This window comes from Lycorma delicatula, chromosome 12, assembly GCF_047948215.1.
Source record: "Lycorma delicatula isolate Av1 chromosome 12, ASM4794821v1, whole genome shotgun sequence".
NCBI lineage: Eukaryota > Metazoa > Arthropoda > Insecta > Hemiptera > Fulgoridae > Lycorma > Lycorma delicatula.
Genome location: NC_134466.1, coordinates 12,986,572 through 13,012,347, shown reverse-complemented (window position 1 = coordinate 13,012,347; position 25,776 = coordinate 12,986,572). Strand labels below are relative to the sequence as shown.

The 25,776-nt window shown below is 30.4% G+C and overlaps 1 protein-coding gene across 5 annotated transcripts in view; it reads right to left on the bottom strand.

The window, feature by feature from the left end:
- The window catches only part of LOC142333249 (RNA-binding protein lark-like), a 31,743-nt gene extending 6,601 nt beyond the window's left edge, over positions 1–25,142 (bottom strand). For 2 of the 5 annotated variants that reach the window (XM_075380248.1, XM_075380249.1), the window contains exons 1-5: positions 24,996–25,142; positions 14,880–15,117; positions 14,170–14,302; positions 5,414–5,544; positions 2,152–2,219 (exon numbers count right to left, since the gene is read on the bottom strand). In XM_075380248.1, the coding sequence (XP_075236363.1) occupies positions 15,037–15,117; positions 24,996–25,130 (216 nt within the window). In that variant the 5' untranslated portion in view covers positions 25,131–25,142 and the 3' untranslated portion in view covers positions 2,152–2,219; positions 5,414–5,544; positions 14,170–14,302; positions 14,880–15,036. Of the gene's footprint in view, positions 1–2,151; positions 2,220–5,413; positions 5,545–13,686; positions 14,303–14,879; positions 15,118–24,902 lie in introns of those variants that run through there. The other 3 variants (XM_075380245.1, XM_075380246.1, XM_075380247.1) reach the window with 3 other exon arrangements.
- Positions 25,143–25,776: the final 634 nt, after the last annotated feature.

Here is a 25,776-nt window from a genome sequence, read left to right as displayed (position 1 = left end):
TTTGTGAGAAAATAAGTTCTATTTTAAAAATATTTCAATTTCAGTTAATTTCTTAAAATAGTAACAATTAATTTTGAACAAACATTTAGAATAGAGTACAAAAATGAAATAACAAAAATTACATGTTAATAGAAAAAGGCATGTTAATTAATTTTGGCAGCCAGAATATACATAGTAAATATTGTGGATACATTTATACTAGCTCCCCATCGCAGCTTCACATGCGCTATTTATTACTTACATTTCCCGTAGCAGTCTATCTTTTTATTTTATGTTTATTAGTCACAGGAGGCAGGTGCAGCCAGTTCTACATACAGTAATAGTGGCAGTGGCTTTGGTGGTTGAGCCACAGCACCGCATATCTTCGCACCCCTTAAAAATATCAGAATTTAAAAACCCGAAAATGATTTTTAAATATATATCTGAAGAGTATTTGCAAACCCAGATCTACTGAAAATCTTGTTTACTATAGCCATGATTGGGAAAATTTACAATCATTGTTCAAAAATTTTTTTACCTTTCTTCATCCCCTTTCAAGGTTGAATTTCAAAAATCTAGAAATTGGTTTATTGACATGAAGATTACACTCACCAAAAATCAAATTTATTTCTTCATTTGTTACCCAGAAATTAAAAAAATAACAGGGTTTCAAAAAAAAATAAAAAATAAATTTTAACCCTTGAAACTAGGAATTTTAGATATTCATAATCAATCGGTTCAAACCCAGCTCACACAGTGACAGACACTCACAGTTCACAATTCATTAAAGTTTCTGCTTCAACCAGCAATTCTCCACTACTACTACATATATATATATATATTTTAGAGATGAGATTTTTCGAGATGAAATATATCCAAAAAACCTCTCAGTTATGTCAAGAAACATTGATAAAAATTTAGTCGTAAAAGATGGGGTAGTGTTTTTGTTTATCCCGAACAAACAAAAACCCTCTTTCTCTTTATATAATAGTATAAGTATAATGAAATAAAAATATTGTTTATAACACTATTTGAAATTCATTATAAATATTTATGATTAATTTATTTATATGTAATTTGATATAGTATTAAGTAATATAATAATTGTTGTTTAATGGTTTAAAATCTATTCACTAATTATACAATAATACGTTTTTGGCTATGGATAATTGATTATATCAAGAGCACTTCTGTGTATGCATATTTTTTTTTGTAAATATTCACCCTTTCTTTCTCTGCTTAGCCTCCAGAACTACCATAAGGTATTACTTCAGAGGAAGAATGAGGATGATATGGTATGAATGTAAATGAAGTGTAATCTTGTACAGTCTCAGGTCAACCATTCCTGAGATGTGTGGTTAATTGAAACCCAACTAACAAAGAACACCAGTATCCATAATCTAGTATTCAAATCTGTATAAAAGTATCTGCCTTTACTAGAAAAGTAAACCCTGCTCCCTGCTAATTGTTCTCTATAAGACTTTTAATAAAACTCAATTAACATAAAAACTGTCAACATCATGTGTAAACTTTTGAGGGGAACGGGATAGTCTCATTATTCTTTGTGAATGTGCCTCACTAATCCTATGGAGGCTTCTTACAATAGCTGATAGTAGATAATGGTAGCTGGTTTTATCTAATGAAGAAAACACCATCTTTTAAGCAGAAAACCATTTATATTTACACTTAGGAGATATTAGTGTAAAACTTAACTTAGAATGTACTTCTTTCTCATGTTAAATTCTAATTATTCTTTTTACAAGAATATATTAAAACAAAAGGAGTTTAACCTGTACTATTCATGTTGTTTGATTTTTCTTAACTTACATCAGTTACCAGCTATTCTTTTGAGTTAATCGATTATGTTTGGATTTTAAAGCTAACCATTCAAATAATAACTGATGAAAATGATTCTATCAAGTGAAATATGGTGGCCAATTCCACTTATGGTAATTATTCTTATGACAACATGTCGATCTTCATGGTGGAGTGATTACATCTCTGCCTTTCCTCTAAAAGGTTTGGGATTTAAATCCACATAGCTTAATATCTCCAAAAGCTACAAAATTCATTTATTTTTATAAATAAAAAGTAACTAAATAAAATAGGAAGAGAGTAATTGTAATTTGGTTTTAGTCTGCAGATTCTGGAGAAAAATAGAAAATTACTTACTTTTGCCATATCTGTAATAGTATTAGCATTGTCCATAAGTTCTTTGGTCCATCTTAACCTTCCGTAAGCTAAAATATTAAAAAAATGAATTTAAATTAAGTCTTTTATCAGTAAAAGAAAAGTAACTGAAGACTAAAATATCACAATAATAGATAAAGAGTAAATTATATTCTAGTACAGCAATTCAATTAGAAAAAAATTCTTCACCGATATAATTTTTAATAATAGACTTTTCCAAACATTTATAAATAATGTGTTAATTGTTCTGTTTAGTTGAAAATCAAACACAAAGAAAAGTAAAGTAATTTAACCAATTAAAAAGTAAAATATACTTTTTTTATATGCCTTGCAAATTCACATGGTTTATTTGACTTTATTTTTGAGGTTATAACCCCTTCTTTTTTTTTTGTCTTCAGTCATTTGACTGGTTTGATGCAGCTCTCCACGATTCCCTATCTAGTGCTAGTCGTTTCATTTCAGTATACCCTCTACATCCTACATCCCTAACAATTTGTTTTACATATTCCAAACGTGGCCTGCCTACACAATTTTTTCCTCCTACTTGACCTTCCAATATTAAAGCGACTATTCCAGGATGCCTTAGTATGTGGCCTATAAGCCTGTCTCTTCTTTTAACTATATTTTTCCAAATGCTTCTTTCTTCATCTATTTGCCGCAATACCTCTTCATAATAATAACCCCATAACCAGGTTAAATTATAAAAAATACATTAAAATACATAAACAAATGGTATAGTTTGCTGTCTTGTCTTCTGTGACCATGGTCATGTTGCTTACATACAGTATGAATTATAATGTTGCTGGATACAATTTGATAAAATATTTGAAACTAATGTCATTGAACTGTTCTTCTTCACTTTATGATGTGTGCTGATGGCTGTATCATAAAAGCTAACCGATTAGAAAAAAATCTATTATTTGGAAGTTGTTTTTCAATTTCAAATTCATTTAAACATCTGTACATTTACTTTTAAAGCGTTATATCAGATTTTAAGATTTTTTTAGAGAAATTTGTGTAGTTTTGATTATGTGTAATTAATTGATGAGGAATCGATTAATTAATTAATTAATTCAGGAGGAATCGCACTGCTATGCACACAATGCAACTGCTGCATGACTGTGCACCACATTCTCATAGACTGCATATGTTATGCGGCGTTGCGTCGTAAATTTAATCTACCCAGAAATATCTGTGATATCTTGTACAATAATAATGAAATTTTGAACCGGATGTTTCTGTTTTTGCATAGTACCAGGTTACTGCAAAAAATTTAATATTATCATACGTATTTTTACGCTGGAAGAGTTTTTGATCATTTTTAACCTTTACTTTCAATTTTTATTTTTTTGGTTTAATTTTATTATCCGAGAAGTGAGCCTTTTGCAAAACCTATCGGAATTAGGTAAGTTTTATATAGTTTATTTATTCTATTTTTTAACTTTTATATTTTAAAGACTCCTTCTGCGATATTAGTTTTGAGTTTTAATTTACTTTTTTGACTTTTGTGTTAATAAATTTTTATTATATGATTTATATTAATGTTACACCTTATAAGTTTTATTATTTTAGAGTTATTTTACCCTTTTATTAATAAAATTCCGGGCGATGATAACGCTCAGGTGTTTTTTGAAAAAAAAAAAAAATTGATGAGAATGTGAAGCATTCTCATCAATTCATAATTCATTACAGCTATTAGAACTGGACTCTACTTCATTCTTCAACGATGAAGAAAGCTGTTACTTGATGAAAATCCACCATAACAAAAAAAAAAAATATGTTATTTGATTTGCACAAAATTTATTTAAAAAAATGTGCACAAAAATTTTAAAAATCTTCTTATCTTTATGATCTTATCTCTCTATTATTTCTCTTTATCTTTATATAGTTTATCTTTTTTTGTTGAATGTGTTCATCTTTTTCTTTATATTGTACTTTTAAACTTTAGTATTCAGTTTATATCATCTGAGGAAGGTACTGTGTACCAACTTTCTTTTTGTTAATTAATTAAGTAACGTGTGTATTAACAAAGGAACTCTATAAGTTATAGTACAATAAGAACAAACCTTTTTTTTATTATTAATAAAATGTCTGTATGTTAAATACATACCCAGAACCTTATTAATATAACCCATAAAAGAACTTTCTTTTACATGCATAAAAAGTATCTAAATAAAACATTGACTAATGTAAATAAATATTTACTAACAAAGTTAATAACTTAATCAGTTAGAAAAATAGGAATTTTTCTATTGGAAATCAACTTTAAAATTATAACCCGTGAATAACCACACAGATAAGTTAAAAGATGAATTATTAACCTACAACTGATAATGAACACATTATCTATGTTTACAATACAGAAGCATAATCACTCCACCTACTCCACAAAAAAATTCTCTGCATGAAGGCAAAAGATCAAAACATAAAGAAATTATATAGAATCCCGTATTTTTATTACATAAATTCTTGTGAAACAGGTTACAGAGTATTCTAAAGATATTTTCATTAGAATTATCCAGTATAGTTTGTTTTACTAAATCATCAATTCAAGATGGTCGCTGTAAAGAATGGAGGCATATAATATTGATTATGTCACTTTCAGAACGTTTTTATTAAAAATATTTTTAAAAAAATCATAAAAACATATTTCAATTGCTGTTCAAGTATTTTCTTTTTATTTTGCAGCCATGAAAGAGGAAATATTTTTGTTACCAATAAAGATACTTTTTCACTGAACTATTTGTTTTTACAATGCAGTCAGTCATGTTCATTCATTTAATAGTGGGATTAAAAAGGAGTTGTGAAGTAAAAAAACTTCCATTAAAATGGGTAGGATGCTTCAATCATCTGTAAGGAAAGAGTGATGTCATTTCAAAGTGTTTCAAGTAATCTCATACGGTTAGACATAGTATTTGATAAGTATTGAATAAGTCGATTAGTATTTTTAGTTGGATAAATTATTCTACGGTTGTATTGTAGTAACCTTCATTTTTATAAAGTAAATTTCCCTTTTTTAAGTATTATCAGTTATCAAAATATTTTATTAGCATACTAACTTGCCGATTAAAAAACTAATGCCTTAACTTTTCTTATTTTAGAGAATTTTTTGCATAGTACAATTTTTTCACAAAGTGTATGCATGATGTTTCAAATTCATTTGTAATATGGTCATTAAAAAAAAAGAACATTTTGATTAAGATAATTATACAGATATTTTTTATAGAAATTTATAAATACTTACGCATGGATAGCAAGAAGGAACTTGCGCTGATGTGTGCGCACCCGGCCGGCATTAACTCTTTTTACAAGACGTGTGTGTGCTTATATATCAACCACGTTTCACCCAGAACATTCGCTGCTGCGTTTTTTTAGCTAAAAATATTATTAAAATTAAAAAATAAATAAATAATATCTACAAAACAAATTTATATGCTGGTTCAATTTCGTTATTTCAAAACTTAGCTGCATCAGTGTACAACTACCGCTACCTGTTTCTAGGTCTATATGACAATAAAACAAGCTATTAATAAGATTTAAAAAACAGTTTTCACTAAAAACATGAATAACAAATCATAATTTCTATGTCAACCTCAATGATGTCATGTTAAAAACTACAGTATGACATGAACTTTCAAAAGTTTGGTTAAACATAAATTCTAAAACAAAAATATTAAATTAAAAAATGTAAAAAATCAATAGCCTTACAAAATATATTAAATAATATATCATAAAATAATGCTCTGGATATATTATGGAATAATACATTACTAATTAATTATTACAAGTAGTTCATTTCATAGTAAAAGAGTTAACAAAGTTGGTTATAGTTATATCTTTAACTCAATTTCTCATCTTAAAATTTTCACAGAATATGAGAAAACAAACATTTTCAAACCGAGATTTAAAAAAAAAAAATGGAAAAACTACGTTGGAACTTATTTTTATTTTTTTAGATCATATATTTGAAGATCTTTTTACCCATTATGCCATTAATCATGTTTATAGAGAAGTAATTTTTTTTCATTTTTGGCTTCTAGAATTTTGTTTTACTTAAAAACTGGTTGGTGAGATGAATAAAATGCTCTTAACATAATTTCATAAGTGTAGATGCATTTGATATTTTAATTTTAAATCTTATACACTGTTTCAAGACAAGAGACAAGAAACAAGACAAAAAAAAAAACAAGAAACAAGACAAGAGATCTTCTGCTGCCCCCTCTCAAAAGGACTTATACAGAATCATGGTGTGATATGATAGTGTCTCGTCCTACAGGACTTCCCACTCCCCCTGGGTCTCAAGAACGTAACACCAATATAGGAGGCAGACTCACCTCTGTTGAAAGTACAAGCGTAACCTTGATTAAGGCAGGTGAATCCCGCCTCAGCGATCGTCTTGTAGACAGTACCACAGCAGTAACTCACCATTCTGCCCCACAAAAGGTTATTAGCATTGAAATTGCCTCATTTTAACATTAACTGACTGTCTACCTACCTCCTCCAGTAAACCATCCAGGTAATGTTTGAAAGCATCGAATAAACAGTTCAGCAAGATACAGCAACTGAACAACAGGGCCTTCAAAGTGTCTAGCCAGGCACAGCCTGAACCTCTGCCACGGCAAATTATCTGCAAGACACTAGAGTCCTTGATAATGGTGGTGCTGCTGTCAGCATCACAGACCCACTCACTCTCAGTGGCCAATGCTATACTTAGCTCGTTGCAGAGCATGAAGTCTGGTTTTTCCTTTCTTGCAATCTCTGATACCAAATCATAGACTCTCCAGCTCCTGTTTGTATTGATTTGGAAGATTTTCATTTACTTTTATGGCACTCTTTACTACCAGTAGTGTAGCTCAACTTCCCAGGCTGCACATTTTGTATTTCTTTGCACTTCGACAAAAAGTGCTGATTGGTCAGGCCTCTTGCAGTTTACGGGCAAGATGGCTTGTATCCCAGCATCTAAAACATTTGGATTCTTCCTCCTTCTGGTGACATGGCAACTGGCTTACCAGATTTGGATCCTGCCAATAGTGTGGAGCTGACGAGCAGCATGCAGCATCCACTAGCAGCTCCATGGTTGTCTTCTGGGTACTGCAAAGAGCCAGCCTGAGGGACATAACCAACACTGAGGTTTTATCTCCTACATCACTACATAACCAACACTGAAGTTTTATCCCCTAAATCACTTGCACATCTCGGTACATGATCTCACCAATAAAGTCCTTTATGTGGGTGAAAAACTTCTAATCGACCTACCCTTTGAAGGTCACATCAGCTCTCACAATCTTTTTCTTTATAGTTTTCCATAATGACTCGGCAGCATTGCCCGCATATCTTTAAACAAGGATACTAAAATTTCAATATACAGAAATCAAAACAAAAATTTAGTTAAATATTTTAGCAGAGATGGTTTAATTTGTTCCTGCTATGATATTAAGGGGCCAATGTCTGAACTGGACATTGAATATGTTATTCATGATTGGTGTTTTATCTATACTCATCAAAAAGAATCTTAAAGGCAGTGTTGTTGCATTACTCGAATAAGTTTTCTTCTATACCAGTAGCACATGCTGTAGAAATGGAAGAAACAAGAAAAATATCAAAAATTTTAAAACTCATGGCGAATTCATGGCTGACCTAAGTGATATGGCTTCTCAAGTCTCTTTATAAAATATATATTTCTTGTATTTGTGTGGTGGTCTGGCTGGAGATAAACGTTACACAGTTAAAGACTGGCCAAAAATAAATCAGTTTACCCCACGAAAGGAGAATGTTGTCAATATCCCCTTTGTCAAAGCAGACTATTATTTTACAACCTCTTTACATAGACTTGAGGATTTTGTAAAAGCATTAGATAAAGATGGAAGTGGGTTTAAATATTTAACTGGGAGTTTTTCACAATTAAGTAAAGCCAAATTCACTCTTAGTGAACTACAAAAATTTAGGCTACAGAATGTCATTGAAAATTCTTTTTTTTACATTCTGCATTTTTTCCTTTTACAGTTGGAGAAGGTTCCACCATGATATATTGCAGATGGAACAACATTATCAAGGCAGATGGGATGAATCTATGATGAATGACTTGCTGTTTGATAAAAAGAGAATTCACTCAACGCAAAAAGAAAATAAGAAAAAAGAAATGAAAAACATAAATGTCTATAAATAAAGGTACGAATTTTACTGTAATTATTATTTTTGTATTCTATTATGTCAGGGAGTAATACACCCAAATTAAAAAAAAATTTCCTTCAATGCAAAACACCTGTAACCTTGGTAAATAATTCCTATTGTACAAGCATATTACTCACCAGAAAAACGTCAACAACTCTCATAATTTCAGAACATCATATGTTACTTTTTCACCAGGTCTAATGATTTTTTTTTTTGAATGTAGGGATAATGTATAAACTATAGTATATTTTTTTAATTTCTACCTGTATTAAAAAAAAAATTACATAAAAAATAAACTAGAAATGACTAAAAATGAAACTAGTATCCACATTACTAAATTACATTTTAAGATTTTTCACTGACATTGTGTGCGCCCTTGGGTATATCATTCCAACAATGAGATCAACTAATCTGATATATTGGGGCAACATATCTTAAAAACTATTGTGTTGAGTGGTGTGTGGATATTGTCATTATGACTTCCGGGTTTTTCACCATTAGCCAAGACTCATGTAGAAACACCTACTCTCATTGCCTACAAACATTTCATGCGCTTTGGTTCTTGTTCAGTGGAGGCAGAGGTGTAAGGTAGCCATTATTACCTGTTTCACGTCCTTACTAATATTTGAAAAAACTGCAGTTTTATAAAATCTTGTTAATTTAATAGCATTGCTTTCTTTTAAGTTCCCATAGGTTTTACCAGTTATGTTACTTTTTGAGCACAAGTTTTTATTAATTTTCTCAGAGCTGTAGCCAGATGTACATGCCTGTTTTTTTTTTTAATTTAGTTTTGCTACCATACACATTCAAACTGAAGATTCGCCAACAACAGTGGATTACCGTAACTTATAGGAAAAAAACAGCTTCCACAGAATCTCTGCAGCAACAGTCTCCATATTTGGGGACTACCCATCATAATTTTGGATACATTCAGGCTGATGCCCCTTATACTTAGAAGAAAAACTCAGGCCTGTTTTCTCCTAACTGATTTTTAGTTACGGCACAACTTTGACAATAGTGTAACACTATAGCATAGTGTTAACACTAATTATATTATGTTAATTAATTAACATACACCCAACTCCATAATTTGATGTACCCTCTCTTATGCCATGTACCATCATAGCTAATAGCAACATCTAAAGTTTTGTTAGCAACAAGCTAACAAAGACTGGATTCAAATTAAATTTACAAGCTGAATAAATTACATGCGATTGTGAAAAGTTTGGTGGGGAATTATTTGACAAAATTTCTCTACACCATTGTGGTTTATTTTTCTCAGAATTATAAGTATTCTTTTCTTTTTTGGTAGACTGTTTTTGACCCATAATGAAAGAGCAACTGTACTACTACCAAAAACCTACTGATATGTTTGATGAAAAACTAAATCTGTAAATAAACTACAACAAATATTTAGTTTGGTAATTGTGGTTGGCAGTTACATTTGAAAACACATGAGGACCAAAAAAAAGAAAACATGCCTACCAAACATAACCTAACTTGGCTACTTTCGTTTTCAGTTTAGCCTCTGGAACCACCATAAGGTATTACTTCAGAGGATGAATGAGGATAATATGTATCCATATAAAAGGTCCATTATAAGGATTTGAACCTTTAATTCTTGACTTTGAAATCAGGTGATTTGTGATGAGTTCACCAGTAGACTAACCCCGTGGAGTGGGTTAACCTAATTTACTAACGCACTAATAATTGACCACGAATTAGAAAGGAAAGACCTCGAATTACACAATACACTATTAACATTCACAATAAAGACGAAATTTTGCTATTTTCGACAAAAAACAATTTGTTTTGCTATCCAATACAGTAAACAAACAGATGCAGAACAGTAACTGAATGCTAAACTAATTCATAAAGAAACAATCTTTAAAATGATTTTAATTAAACCACCTGTCTTATCCTAGATCAAAAATTAGATTTCAAAAATCTGTTTTTTACTGTTTTTACCGGATCTTTTGACTGTTGCTGATCAGTAATTATTTTTTGTCCTTGAAATATTAATTTAAAAAATGAATCTTATCACAAGATTAAGTACACAAGTATAAAAATCAATGGAAAAATTTTATGAAAAAAGTTTTTTGCAAAATATCAAGGTTGATATTCTTAAGTCCCTTAAGAAGTTATTTTAAAGAGTCATAATTAAAAATCTCAGGGCGATGTAGAATAAAAATTTCATTTTAAGAATCAGCATAAAAAATACATTCTGATTCACCTACTTTTATCAAGTTCAATTATTTTTTTTTTGTTGACTTGTGTGTAAACTTTTACAACACAGATCAATGTATTCACCTGATCAATAGCAAAAGACAAACTGGGTATTAGTTTTTATTTCCCTTTACAAATTACAAACTCTGTTTTAATGTAAATTATTTTTCAATATTAATATTATTTATTATTATACATTTTTATGGTTTCAATACGATCTTACTGTACTACAATATTTTCAATATATTAGATTATTATAATTTATTATACAACATTAATAAAATTATTCCAGTTGAGATTGCTTCAAGTTATTTAATTTTATTCAGAACGAAATGAAAACTGGTTTTTTAAACTAGTGACTTACTTCGAGAAAGTTACTTCATCAAAGTTTGTTTTAACTTTGTTATTTATGAATGGATTTGAATAAATAAGGTGTTATTTTCTTTGTCATGAGAGGCTTAACATTTTTTTTAAAGAACATTTAAATAAACCAGTGGTTGTAAATATATTAATTAAAAAGTTTTTGGGGCCATAATTTGTAGGTTCAAATGAAAAACCCATTTTTTTCTTTCATTACACATTAACATTTGTACCTAGAGAACTTCTAGGTACTCTAGCAGTTTTCAGCTTAATACAATTAACCGCTCAATTTATATGTTAAAAATACAAAATGGCAGATTTTGTATATGTTGGGAACATAATATAACTTTGGAACATAACATCCTCTGAATTTCTGAAGGTTTTTTCTTACAAACCAAAAATCCTATATAAATATATAAACAAAGTTATTTTATTCCAACCCAAAAATGTCTATTTTCTGACAAAACGGTTTTGTGTTCTACCTTCTTAAAACCTAAGCAGGACAGAGGTATGGGACCACTTTATTCAATTTCTTAGATAAAAAACATAAGGAAGCACCAAAATTATCCCTAGATTTGTATTGTAAGAATTTTAGTAAAATTGTTTAATTTCACAGAGCGAACAAAAAGCAGAGCTAAATTTTTTGCAAGCCAAAACCCACTAATGAACAATTTTCCTATTTTTGGCTATGGAATCATCTTCCAAGAGACTGATTTGCAATTTTGAATCACTCTGTTTATCAAAATTTCTTTAATAAATGACTAATTAGCATTAAACAGTAATGATGAAATAAATATACTATTTACAATGTATGTTATGCCTCGAAAAATGAAAGTGAAGAAAAACCAACTTATTTATACAGATATAAAATAAAATTTATTTATACAGAAAATAAAATTCTAAACATCGAATGAAAAATAATTACTGAACAACTTTCAATATCATGTAACACTGTTTTCAGTACAATTTGTCAATCTTTTGATTAGAAAATTCCACTTTAAAATAAACAGAATAAATAAAAATGAATCCTTATAATATAAGATAAATAAACAAGACAAAATATAATACTATCTCAATTTACAAGATATTGATTTTTTGAACTACCAACTAACAACTAAGTAAAAACCTTAAAATTTGGCCTACCTTCAACATTTAAGGCATACATCTTTTATTTAAGTTAACCTAAAAAAATAAAAAAATTTCAACCCAACTGTTTGCACCAAAGCCTAAGTATGAAGGCTTTGGGGTGCAAATATGACATAAGGTCATTGTCAAACAAAAAATGATACCACAGAACAATTTTTATTTTGAATGGAAAGTTGATTATCATGCCACATTCCATGAAATCAATTGATTAGATTCTTCTTCTGATCCAAAATAATTATCAGAATTTTCTGATATTTTGTGTCAACAATTTGTAGACAGTATCAAGGTTTTCTCTATGATTAAAGTACAGCCCTGACTCCACAGACAGATTTTTTTACCTTTTATGTTTATATATGAAGCCAAAATATAATACTATCTAATTTACAAAATATTGTTTTTTTGAACTACCAACTAACAACTAAGTAAAAACCTTAAAATTTGGCCCACCTTCGAAATTTAAATTTATTTATGGGCCGTGTCTCACTGCCCATATTAATTTCACCTTCATTTCAATCCTGTAATACTGGACTGAAAATTTTTACTGGCTTGTGAAAATTTCAAAACCCAGTAGGCACAAAACTTATACCCTAACCATTACTAAGATTTCTTTAAGTGCATAAGACCGACAAAAAAATATCATCAATCTTCTTAGCTAATTCATTACTATCTAGACAGCCAGCCACTTCAGTCTTTATCATAACTTCAGTTCATTTCCATACACGCTGTACATTTGTACCATTATACCCAACTCTTCATAAACTTTACAATGTGACAAATGGATTTCCAGTTTCTAGCTAACTGAAATCTTACTGAAGAATACACTTCGCAAATGGCTTTCAACTGCAGCTAACTTTACACATTTGTTATTAAATAATAGCACAGACCTCTTTTTCACCATTGTTACATATGCACTGAATACACTAGTAGACTACAGTATACAATAGTAGACCTGCTGCACTAAAAAGGCAGCAACACTACATATGCTAGTTCTACAGCTGAATTTAATTTTAAATTATTTAATCCAAACTCCTTTTTAAAAGGTAAATTGCTTTAAAAAAATGATTTTTTTTCTTAGTTAAATCAACAAACGAGACATTTCTGTGGAGGGAAAATGCAACTATAAACTCAAATTCCACTCAATAGGAGCAGTAAGAGTATAAAAATAAACTTAAGGATAAATAAACTAAGAGGATTTAATAAAACAAATGAATTAAATAAATTCTACAAAATGACAATACTTTCCAGGATAGTCGTTTTTTTATTTAATGTTAAGAGAATATAATAATCACAGTCAAATTGCTTTAAATTTCAGGATTGGATATAGTAAGAGGAAACATTACCCTGCCAGATTAAATAAATTCTACAAAATGACAATACTTTCCAGGATAGTCGTTTTTTTATTTAATGTTAAGAGAATATAATAATCACAGTCAAATTGCTTTAAATTTCAGGATTGGATATAGTAAGAGGAAACATTACCCTGCCAGATTGTACCACTCTTAATTCAAAAGCTTGAAGTGGAAGAAGTGATTAGTAGCTAGAAAGATGAAGATGAATTCTATAGTAATTATATAGTAACATATATATAGTAAGTAACAGAGAGAGAGTAAAGAGTAACAGAGAGTAAGAAACTTTTAATATTAATTAACAATTAATTAAACATGTCTTTCCAATTCAGAAACTTAAAACAAGTATCAATACGACCAAAAGAAAAATAATTTATAACCGTAATAACAAGTTTTATAAATCACAAATAGATTGTAATGAACGTTTTACATAACTATTTATATTTGATTATTTGTCAACAAAAAATTACAGTTATAGTTACTGCACTAAGATTGATAACAGAAATATAAGTAAGTAAAATTTGCAATGAAAGATTTATAGTGTTTGGTTTATTTACACTATGTTAGTAGAAATTTACACTTAGTTTCACGTGGTGAAAACTGGTTTCGACCTATTAAAGAATTTTACCTTTTACAATAAAGATTAAAGTAAATATTTTTTTGGAACCATTTATGTCTTAAAAACAATTTTAGATTACAGAGAGGTTGACTATCAGAAATAGTTTGACTGTATTTCAAAACTATACTATACCTGAAGTTCAAGATCACCCATAGCAGGTCGGTGACACTTTCTGCTTGTTGACAAGTTAACTCTGATCCTTTTTCCATTTACAACACACCCATTTAATCTTTTGACGCAGTTGTTGACATCATTTGATATAATGCTAGAATGCAAATTAAAAACTAAAATGACAATGCAATTTCTAAAGTTAATTTCTAAATTTATTCTAATAGTTTCTAAATTTATTCTAATAAATTCACCACCACCACCACCACCACCATAATCAAAGCATCCTAAAAAAATAAAAAATGCTATTTAAAACAAAGAATATTTTGACCCATGGGTAACCCAAAATATCTCCCTTAGAAGCAATTGCATGATTACTAATGTGCTTAACACAGAAAGAAAAAAAACCTGGATAGATATAGTATGGTGCTTTATTTGTCTAATGAATAGCAAATGTACTGTTCTACTGCAATGAAATGAAATACTGATTTGCTGTCATCTAGGTTAAGTATGACAAAGTCTGCAATCAAGGCGCTCAGATAAACCGGGTACTTGACACAATATAAGAGATGGATAACATTCCTGTGGTTGATGCAGTAGGATATCACCCAAGGAAATGTACACACAGAATGAGATTTATAGTGGTCCAGGAAGTCCACTTGGCAGGAGTCAAAGCTCAGGAAATATGATACTTAATTTAAGCTCAAAATTAAAATAAATATATATTTACTTACCACAAAACCATAGTTGTGCAATATATCACATTCAACCACAATGCCATATTTAGCAAACAAAGCTGTCACTTGTGGTGCTTTAGTTTTATCAGATAGATTACCGACGAACAATTTAGTAGTAGCAGTCTGAGGTCCCTTACAACTAGTAGCAACACTTTTAACAATCATAGCAGTTCCCTTTAAGATACACTTTAAGATTTTGAATGGCATCATAACCAAATTCCTGATTTTCCATATGCTGTAACACAATCACAGTATAACATATAATTCTTTATAATCAAATATGAACTGAGCAGCTTTTTATTTTTATTTTTTTTATTATATTATTATTTTTCCAAAAAATGTAACTCTGCATTTTCATTTAACAAAGATGGAGGCACCTTCCTTGGTACAATATTCCAGAGGTAAACTAGTCTCCTGTTTGGATCTCCAGATAGGGGACTACTAGGAAAGGGGTCACCAGAAAATTAAAAAATTAACATTCGAGTCGGAGCATGGAATGTTAGAAGTCAAAATTTAAAGAGGAAATGTGTAGGATAAATGTAGATATAGTAGGAATTACTGAAGTTCAGTTGGAAGAAGAAAACGACTTTTGGTCAGGTGATTTTAGAATTATCTCAGCTTGGGCAGGCAGGCAGTAGGTTAATGAACAAGAAGGTAGGGAGAAGAGAGTAGGGCATTTCAAAATGCCTAGTGATAGAATCATTGTAATAGATAAAATAAAAAACCTAAACCGACATTATTAATTTCTATATGCCTACAAGCACCCATGATGATGAGGTAGAGTGTGCAGACAAAGAAATTGATGAAGCAATTGAAAGGGGATGAAAATTTAATAATAGTTGGAGATTGGAATGCAAGCATTGGAAAAGGCAAGGAAGGAAATAGTGGGTGAATACAGGCTGGGCAAAAGTAATGAAAGAGGGGACCTCTTTGCTAATATTTACAGCAACCAAACAGCAACAGTAATAATTATTATTATTAACATAAAAAACATAAAAAAGAAGTCGTAATAAAAAAAAGTGTCAAGGATGTTCCCTATCCCCCATTACTTTTTAAGAACAATTTAGATCCAGAGTAACAGTACAAGGTGAAAAGATAAAGATGCTACGATTTGCTCATATAGTAATTCTAGCCGAGAGCAAAAAAGATTTAGAAGAACAATGAACGGCATGGAAGAAGTCCTACTCAAGAACAACTGCATGAATACAAACAACAAAACAAAATAATGAAATGTAGTAGAAGTAACGAAGATGTATTACTGAATGTAAAAATAGGAAGAGAAGATTATGAAGAGAAGAATTTTGTTATTTGGCAAGTAGAATTACTAAAGATGGATGAAGCAGGAGCAATATAAAATGCCGAATAGCACAGGCAAAACAAGCCTTCAGTCAGAAATATAATTTGTTTACATCAAAAATTAATTTAAACGTCAAGAAACGATTTTTGAAAGTATATTGAGTGTAGCTTTATATGGAAGTGAAACTTGGAACAACCTGGGTACCTGAGAAGAAAGATTAAAAGCTTTTGAAATGCGGTGTTACAGGAGAATGTTAAAAATCAGATGGGAGGATAAAGTGACAAATGAAAAGGTGTGGCAAATTGATGAAGAAAGAAGAATTAGGAAAAATATAGTTAAAAGAAAAGCCAGACTTATAGGCCACATATTAAGGCATCCTGGAATAGTTGTTTTAATATTGGAGGGACTGGTAGAAGGAAAAAAATTGTGAAGGCAGGCAACGTTTAGAATACGTATAACTGTTAGGGATGTATGATATAGGGGATGGTATATACCAAAATGAAACGACTAGCACTAAATAGGGAATCTTGGAGAGCTGCATCAAACCAGTAAAATGACTGAAGAAAAAAAAAGATAGAAGTTAAAACCGTTGAAGTAAAATTTATTTTAATCACATCAGAAATAAGAATGTTATTTTATGAATACCTGAAGAATCTGAAGGGTACTGGGAGAAAGAAAAAGAAACATGTGGATATGCTTTGGGGAAACATATGGGCATTTGGACTTGCATGTTTATGTTAAGAGAAAGACTTTGGGAAGCGGCTCTGTAAATGTTACAGACTGTAACTTTGTCTATTCTTGTGGAATTAGCTAGTTTTCATATGAAGCTCATAATATTGCAGAATACTTATAGCCTTGAAGGAAATTTAAATCATGAGACTTATGAAAAAGGTAGTTGCAATTAAAAAATTTACAACCATAACTTGTTCAAGCCCAGTAGGAAGGAAAAATGGTTTTTTGCTCTTGTTCAAGAGTTTCTTTTTATACAGTTTCATTTATCATAAATCTTTATTCTGCGCCTAATTAGGCACAGGGTTCACACATCCACAAATGGTTGATAAATTATTCATGTCTGAAGAAGCCTAAGGAAATGTGAAAGCTGATAATAAATTGCTGATAAAATTGTCTACTGAGGTAGGTTTTGCATCAGTAGCATCCTGAAAGAGGTCTAGCTGATGAATCCAATATGTAATCGGTCTTGACTTGTTTTGCTGACCCTCAGTCAATAAGTTGTACTGTACTATGGTGTACTGTCAGGTTGGCTCATTAGGGTTAGGAACAGAGGTGATGTAGAAATCAGAATCACAACAAGGTGGGGGTATCTTCTCCCTAAGCAGTCAGGATGGTGACTATTAATCCAAACATATATTACAACATACCACTGGTTTTTTAACATCTAATCACAATATATTAATGTTTATATTGCTATTATTTAATGGCAGTGTATCTAATGAGCAGATACTATCAAGTTGTTGATTAATGCTATTTTTGTTTAAGCAAGATTTTTTTCATTTATTATTATTATTAATTAATACATCACTGGAAATTCTGTAATCAAAGTATGAAATTTCTATTCCCTAAATAATAAAAATCACACATTTTCAATCAAGTGAAAGTTGCCAAAACATTTTCTGGCTAAACAGATAAGGAAAAGCAAAGCAATCACTAATAATATGTAAAAACATGTTCTTGCAAAACAAAAATAATGAAAGATTACTATTAAAATTAATGAACATTGTAAAGAAAATGCAAAAGATGAAAGTACATGTCAGAAAGGACAATCCAATTTTTCACAGTAAACATAGGTACAAATATTTATTAACATACCTGATGTATTATTTTCACCAATACCAGGCAACAATACAAATTACACTATGTTACTGAATCGGTCAAAAAAATGAATTATATTGATGAAAACTTAAAAATTAGTAAATCATCTACTTAGTTGTGTTCAATCTATTAAGCTGTCCCTAATCATCAGGGAATGCTACATGGCTTCACTTTAAGCATGTCAAACATTATGCAATAATTTTGGATAGGTAGCAGTAAACTGTTGTATTAGTAACTAAGTAACCTTTATCCTTTGATAAAGGATATATCAAAGCATATTTAAAAACTTACTAAAAAATATATATCTGAGACTATGCAGCTGATATTTTTGGTATTTTCTGGCCGAAAAACAATTCTATGCTATCAGCCAAACATGATATATTTCTTGTAATAAACAAAGATATATCACAGTATATATCTCAAAATAATAAAATTACCATCTGCTTTATGGCAAATGGTATAAATAGCTGAAACGTTACAGTAATTCAAATATCTGAATATAAACATACGAGAGCAAGAGAGAGAGAGAGGGAGAGTGCTATCTGTCTCGCTCTCACTGTGAATAAGACACATGTACTAACAGAAAGCTCATGCACCCTTGTCCTACTGGATGGTGTGCAAATTGGACAAGTGCAAGAATTCAAATATTAGGGCTCACTGGTCCAGAAGAAAGTAGCTACAGTGAAAATCCAGTCAAATTGGTCAAGCAAATGCTGCATTTGCTTCCCTTTAGTGGTGTTTGTGAAAACAAAGCAACATCTCGCTGATGAACCAAGTGTGTCTTTTCCAAACCCTGATCCTGCCAATTTTATTGTATGGAACAGAAATCTGGACATTATTTAAGAAAGACCTGAGTAAACTTTAAATGTTCCAAATGCGATGCCTACACCAAATCATCAGTCTCGCTTCATCGCATTAAAAATGAGGATATCCACCTTTGCTGTGAACAGTAGCCAACAATCGAGGAACAGATTCCAAAACAGACTGCAATGGTTTGGCCAAATCTGCAGAATGAGTGGAAACCAACTACCATACAAACTCCACTGGCATAAACAACCCGCCCGTTGGAGAGTCCAACAAATAGCTCCAAAGAAAACATGGATCAAGCGCATCAATGATGATATAAAAAACAGTAGGCTAAACCTTAATGAGGCCAGGACAACAACAGCTATGGACCACCATGCGTGGAAGTGTTTTATTTGTTGAAATCAGAAAAACACTGGCATCCGCAGCAGCATACAGGCTTAGTAGTCAATCCGATCCAAATGCCAGCTAGGGATTAAAAAACCCAGTAATTATTTTCAGTGAGCAAAATTCAAGTTACCATTGAAAGTTATTTTTTTTTTTTTTTTATGTTATTCACATTCAGTAAAATAAGATGTATGAGTATTACACAGTCACATGAAAACTAGACAGTGTAATCTCCAGAAAAAACATGACATGCGAGTACACGGTCATACCAAAACAAGATTTGCAGAGGGTTCATTTTTGCTTATATAAATACTTTTGCTTCATTTTTTTATTTTATTTGAAGAATGCGTCTTTAAATGTCCAAAATGACATTTAAAGTTTTCACCTTTAAACTACTGACCTCTCAATAGTCTGGAGTGGTTCAAGCAACTAGTCTGGGCTGTACTGCAATTTTTTGTTTGATTGCTGCAGCAGTGTGTGATTAAGCATTGCTGTATAACATGGACATGTTATAAATGGTACACCAAGCTACCTTGATCTCAGTTAAAATTTCACTACAGCATGCAACATATATATCACTTCATAAACAGAATCATCGTACATAAACAATTTATAGTTATAAAATAGAAGGTAAATAGATTATAAAATGGAGTGATAAGTTAAGAAATAAAAAGCCAAAATACAATAGCAAGGATAGCTTAACCAACATCTTATCTCCTGATAAGCCTAATTGATATTGTAATATAAAAAACAAGAATATTCCTATTCAAAAACATGCCATGGCTGGTAAATATCAAAATTAACAGATTAGAAAATATCTAAATTAACAGAAAATATGAAAATGCCTTAAAAAAATCAACAGCTCCACTTGTCAACAGTCAATACACAAAGAAAATTTTGTTAATGTCAAATCACAATAGTCATAAGTAAGTTGCAACTTAGAAAAGATTGCAACTTATAAATTACAAAAGATTGCCAGATTAAACTTTTTTATTATTAGTGGAGGTAGATGCAAACTTTGCTTTTTTTAAATTTCTGCATCAAATTACTCATTAAAACATCAGTGTTGTGTAGATTTTACAATTAAAATCTTATCTGTAGTTTTATGATTTACTATAGCTCTGAACTGGGTTCTTATCTTATTGACCTTGTAAAGAACTCTCATACTCAATGTTCAAAATTGAAGAAGCTGATATTTTAATGTATTTTAAACTATTAGCTGGTATCATCTTTTTCCCACTCAAGCCCATTGCATGTAGATCCTTTGCAATTTCTCCAGAATCTTCTGGCTGAACGTTTCAGAAATAGAATACCAAAATATTGATAGTTACATGAATTTTTTTCCTGGTTAAAATAACAGGCGTTTAAAAAAGGATGCAACCACTTTGAAATGTATTGATTACAAAAATATTAATGTTAATAAAAGGCATACAACAATATTCAAAATTACCTATAATAACTTTGCAATAGATGTTCAAAATGGTTTCCTGTGATTGCAATGCAGGTTTATACACATTTCATAACATTTGCAACCACTTTTCAGAATGTTTGCTTAGTAATGTTTGAAATCTCACTTTCAAGTTGTCAAATGTAGAGGATTATTTTTAAAAACTAAGGTCTGCTGGTGTAAGATCTGGGAGGCCACAACACTTTTGATATCAAACTATGGCCAAAAAATTATCAAGCGTTAAAAAATATCCGTCATTTCATTAGCAGTATGACAACGTTGCGTTACCCTGCTACAACCAATATTCTCATTCATGTAAATCTGATGGCAATTAAGTTGCAATAAACCATACCATCTACAGATTGTCAAAAAATAAAGGGTTATAACACGATGCCACAAGATCGCACACCAAACACCAATTTTACATACGTGTAACATGTGTGTTATGGTAACCCATGAAACGAGTGAAGATTTTCAGCGCTACATATCCAGAGGTTTTGGCTTTAATGTAGCTATCTGAGGGAAACCATGCCTCATTACTGAAATAAACACGATCCAAAATTTCAATACAGTTGTCATCAACAAAAAAACAAAACTGTAAACAATTTCCACAGTCTACTTTCTTTCAGTTCTTGAACAACACAGATACAATAACCCTTTGTCACGAATTTTTTAGTAGCCCTGAAAGCAGTAGATAGTGAAAGCACAGCCTGAAGATAACTTTCTGAGCGACATAGTGGGCAAGCAAGTCACACAACATTCTTTCACATCCTACAGAACTTCTACCTTAACAGTAACAGTCGTCCTGTGCTTTGCCAATTGTGTACACTTCCCAGTCTAACAAAATTTATTAATTGAACGCAATACCTTATTAAGAACTGAGAATTGGAAAATTCTATCCGAAACTCGCCTTTTACTCGTCTATAAGATTTATATGTGCAATAAGTCTCAATATTAAACACGATATGTCTAACACAATAGATGAATTTATACGGTAAAGCACTTGTGCATAATAAGGATGTTACAACAGTTTTACAAGCTGTTAACTTGAGTACATAGTTGCCAACTGACAAGTAGGGAGAAATAAAATTTACCTAAGTGTGACTTCTATCTTAATCTAAGGGTTGTATCCTTTTTGAAAAACCTGTTATATTAAGAGGTAAATTTTTAATAAAAAAAAATAGTCGGGAAAACAAAGCTTCTACAGAAAACAAAGGTAGTCCTAGAGAAGGGTTGTGGGTGCAGGAGCTGATCTCCAGCAAAGCCAGCTCGTTCATTGGAATCAGACCGAGCTTCCCCTCAGTGGCAGTTGGCAATCATTATGTTCAGTTCATCATCATTTAAAGCACTAATAGACATCAATGAACCGACAACCTGCTTGTTCTTCATATTGTAATTTCTAACAAACAAATATAATATGGCATCAACTTTGTTACTATCATCCATATGCAAACAATGGAACACTTTTAATTAGATTGAGATATTTTTGGGTAGAAGGGTGGTTGTTTTTTCATATCTGACAACCATTTTCTCTTATCTCACTCTATGGAAACATCTAATAAATGAATGAATCCATATCATCATAACTACTGATCTAATGAATAATATGTTCTTTTAGAACTAAAATAAACTAAGCCTTTGTACCATTATCTTCCTTTAAATACTAAAATTGATTTGCTTTTTTTATATGTATAAATACTGTATGTTTTCAACCAACTACCTCTTTAATAATTTCTCTTTTCCAACAAGGGAAACCAAAAAATCAAAAACAGTACAAAAACATAAGACCTCCCTACTCTAGATTCAATATAAATAAAAGATTTGAACACACAACCACATTCAAATGAATGAACTCTACAAAATTAACTCTCTACTTGGTACTCCTCAAAATTAACTGGTCCACAGTGAAAAGATTAGGGAAAAGTTTGTATAATGCACCATCAACAGTAAATCAATAATTTTTTTTAAATGCATTAGTCATAATATTTTACTCTAATGATGAACACAATTTCATCTGCAAATTAAGCACAAAAGAATTTGCATTTACAAAGTTAAAATGAGAATTTATCAATAATGTAAAAAATTATAAAACAACTAATTTTTAAAAATTGCAGGAACACACTTCCTAGTTGGAGAACTAGGATTCTTCTGGTACACATGCCCAGATTACGTTCAATATGTTGAATTAAGATTTCTTCTTCACTAACAGAATATGGTTCTTGCTGTGCAGCAGTATATGAAGTAATATCAAAGCAGTGATGAAGTGGTATATAAGCACAAAAACATTCAAGCAAATTTTCTGTGGCTGGAAATCCTACCAATCCGAAATCTTTGATGATATTCTCTCTGTGCAACTCATGCATGTATTACCGCTGCACAACACAGAAATAAAGTGATGTATGTGTATTTGTTCAGTGGTGTTAACTGTGTTCATCATAATTGTCATATTTGGGGTAGCAAGAACCCTTATGCCATTCTACAAACACAATGTGATAGCCTGAAAACTAATAAAAAAATATTTTTTGGCCACTACAAGGTAGGTTAGTTATATACCAAATATAATCAAAAATAGTGATGCATTGATCATTTGTTGAATTAAAATGGAATGCACCAGCAATATATATTATTTACAGAGTAAGTAACTTGGCTTAAGTGAAATTCAACTGAGTTTGGTTAGGTTTAGGTCAAGGTTAAGTTAGTAACATTAAATTTGTACAAAATACATTATTTTTGATTAAATAATGTTTGTGATATATAATTATGAACTAGACATAATAGTTGGTCAATTTAATATTTAAGGTTAATTAGATGAAGTTGATGAGCAATGCAAGCATTAGGGTTATGTTTATATTGTACAAAGTTCAGTACACAGAATCATTAGTTACCTAACCTAACCTATCAATTGAATTTTCAAGTTATTTACTTTGTAAAACAATGTATTTTACAGTTATGCACTGTTAAATTACAAAACATTTGGAGGGTACTGTGTAATTTAGAGGGATGTAACTTGTGAGAAAGGAGTTTATGAAAAATCTCAATTGTAACGAATAACTTGGTTCTAAATAATGTATATTCCAAATTTTGTCATAACTGGAGGTGAAACTTTGAATTGTAAACAATTACCCTATGACTAATTATACATTATTATTGATAAAGCATATTTCACAATTGTTTATTTGCATACATTTTTTAACTAGTTTCTAACAAATTTTATAATAGTTTCAAAGAAATGTAGAACTACAGTCAACTGATCTGGTTTTCAGTATTTATGAGCAAATTCTACTTTATATATTTCTTTCAGTTCGACCATGTATCCTTTACTGAATTTACAGCACCTTATAAAGCCCACTCTTTTGACTAAATTTAATTTCATCTTTGGCACTTCTAGTGACAGAAACCAATTTCCTAAATCTAGCCAAAGTAACATTAAAAATCTTATTGTGAAAGTTTACAATTGTGATATACAAAATAATATCCCACCCTTCACATTTTATGATAGGAATATTTCTTTAGTTTAAGGTTCTTTTTTTTATTACTAGAGTGGTATGCATTAGATAATGGCAGGCAATCTGATTTGCAAGTTTCAATGGTTTAATGATTTTAAGCTAAATTTTTTTTGATGATTAAAATATAATTATAAATTTTTCCCTCTACTTATTCCTTAATTAACTGAAGACTTAACAACTGAAACAGTTTTCAGTTTTAAATTCTATGAAATATTTTTAATCCTTTCTGAGATTATAATGATAATTTCAATTCATTTTTAACTGTTTAGCATCCAGCTCTTTGCTTGTAATATGTGTAATGCTTCAATTCGACATGATATTAAGTGAATTAATTTGTTAAAAAATGAGTGGAAACAATATATTAAATGTGTTATGTTAGTTATACTGTTTTCATTAAGTTGAGAATATATGTTTCGTGAATTTATCTGAACACTTTGGGTTTGCTAACATTTCACTTGAATTATTAGCTGAACCAGCTTTATAAAACATTATCCCCACAAACAATCAACAAAATTTAATAAAACAAAGTTTGAAATGAAACAAAACCATTGTAAATTAATCGAATAAGTACAATAATAAGAAGCACAACGCATAATACATTAATGTTAACCACTGAAAAAAAACCATAGTTGGGTTAGATTTACAAAAATATTTCCAAGTAAAATTATTTTCATCAGCCTACTATTGTTTTTTTAACAATACGAGGCTTTCAAAAATCATCTTTGGTCAATAGTTCTGAACTCACTAACTTGAAAATTTGATGACCGACAGTCGTTTACAAAATGTTTTAAGGTGAAAAATTAACTAATCAAAGTCTAATGATACAAAACACATCAACTTACTCTTTGCGAAAATTTGTTAAAACTCACTTTATAACAACTTAACAAAGTACCCTCTGACAACAGCCTAAAGTCACAACAGATACCAGCAACGCACGGGAAGAAGCGACACAATGCTTTCTTATCCATTATCAACATTATTTCTATAAATGTTTCATAACAAAATGGTATAAATCTCTGAAAAATGTTTTCTTAATATTCAAAAAAATATTTAAAATTTCAAACCTTCAAAGAAAAAAATACATTTTTCAGGAAAAAACAAGGAAATACTAGTTGAGGTTATATTAATATATAGACTTACTATCCTAAAATAAATATAACTAATAAGAACTAATCTGAAATTAAATATCTCAACAAAAAAATTGTCTTCGATAGTATTACAGCTTTGTCATGTTGGTAATGATAGTAAATAAATATCAGCTGATATCCAATTTAATTAGTACACCTTGGGACTAAGCCGTTCATTTTTTTTTGTTCTAGAATAGTAAAATTCGTAAGAATTTTGGCATTATATTATTAATCGAGAAGTTTATTAAACGCATCGTTTAAATCTGTAATAAACCAGGAAGCATGTGAAACAAGAACATTATTTTTTTAACAAGTCAAAGGGTTTAGATTATAGGTGGGAACAAAATAGTTAGGAAGACCATAAAAATTGTGCTTTTTTCAAACTTGAAAAACATTTTTTTTTTCACAAAATTTACCGTTACCCTACAATCTACACCCAAGAGATACAGGTAATTTATTTTTATCTTTTTTGAATAACATTCTCATATTATTTATG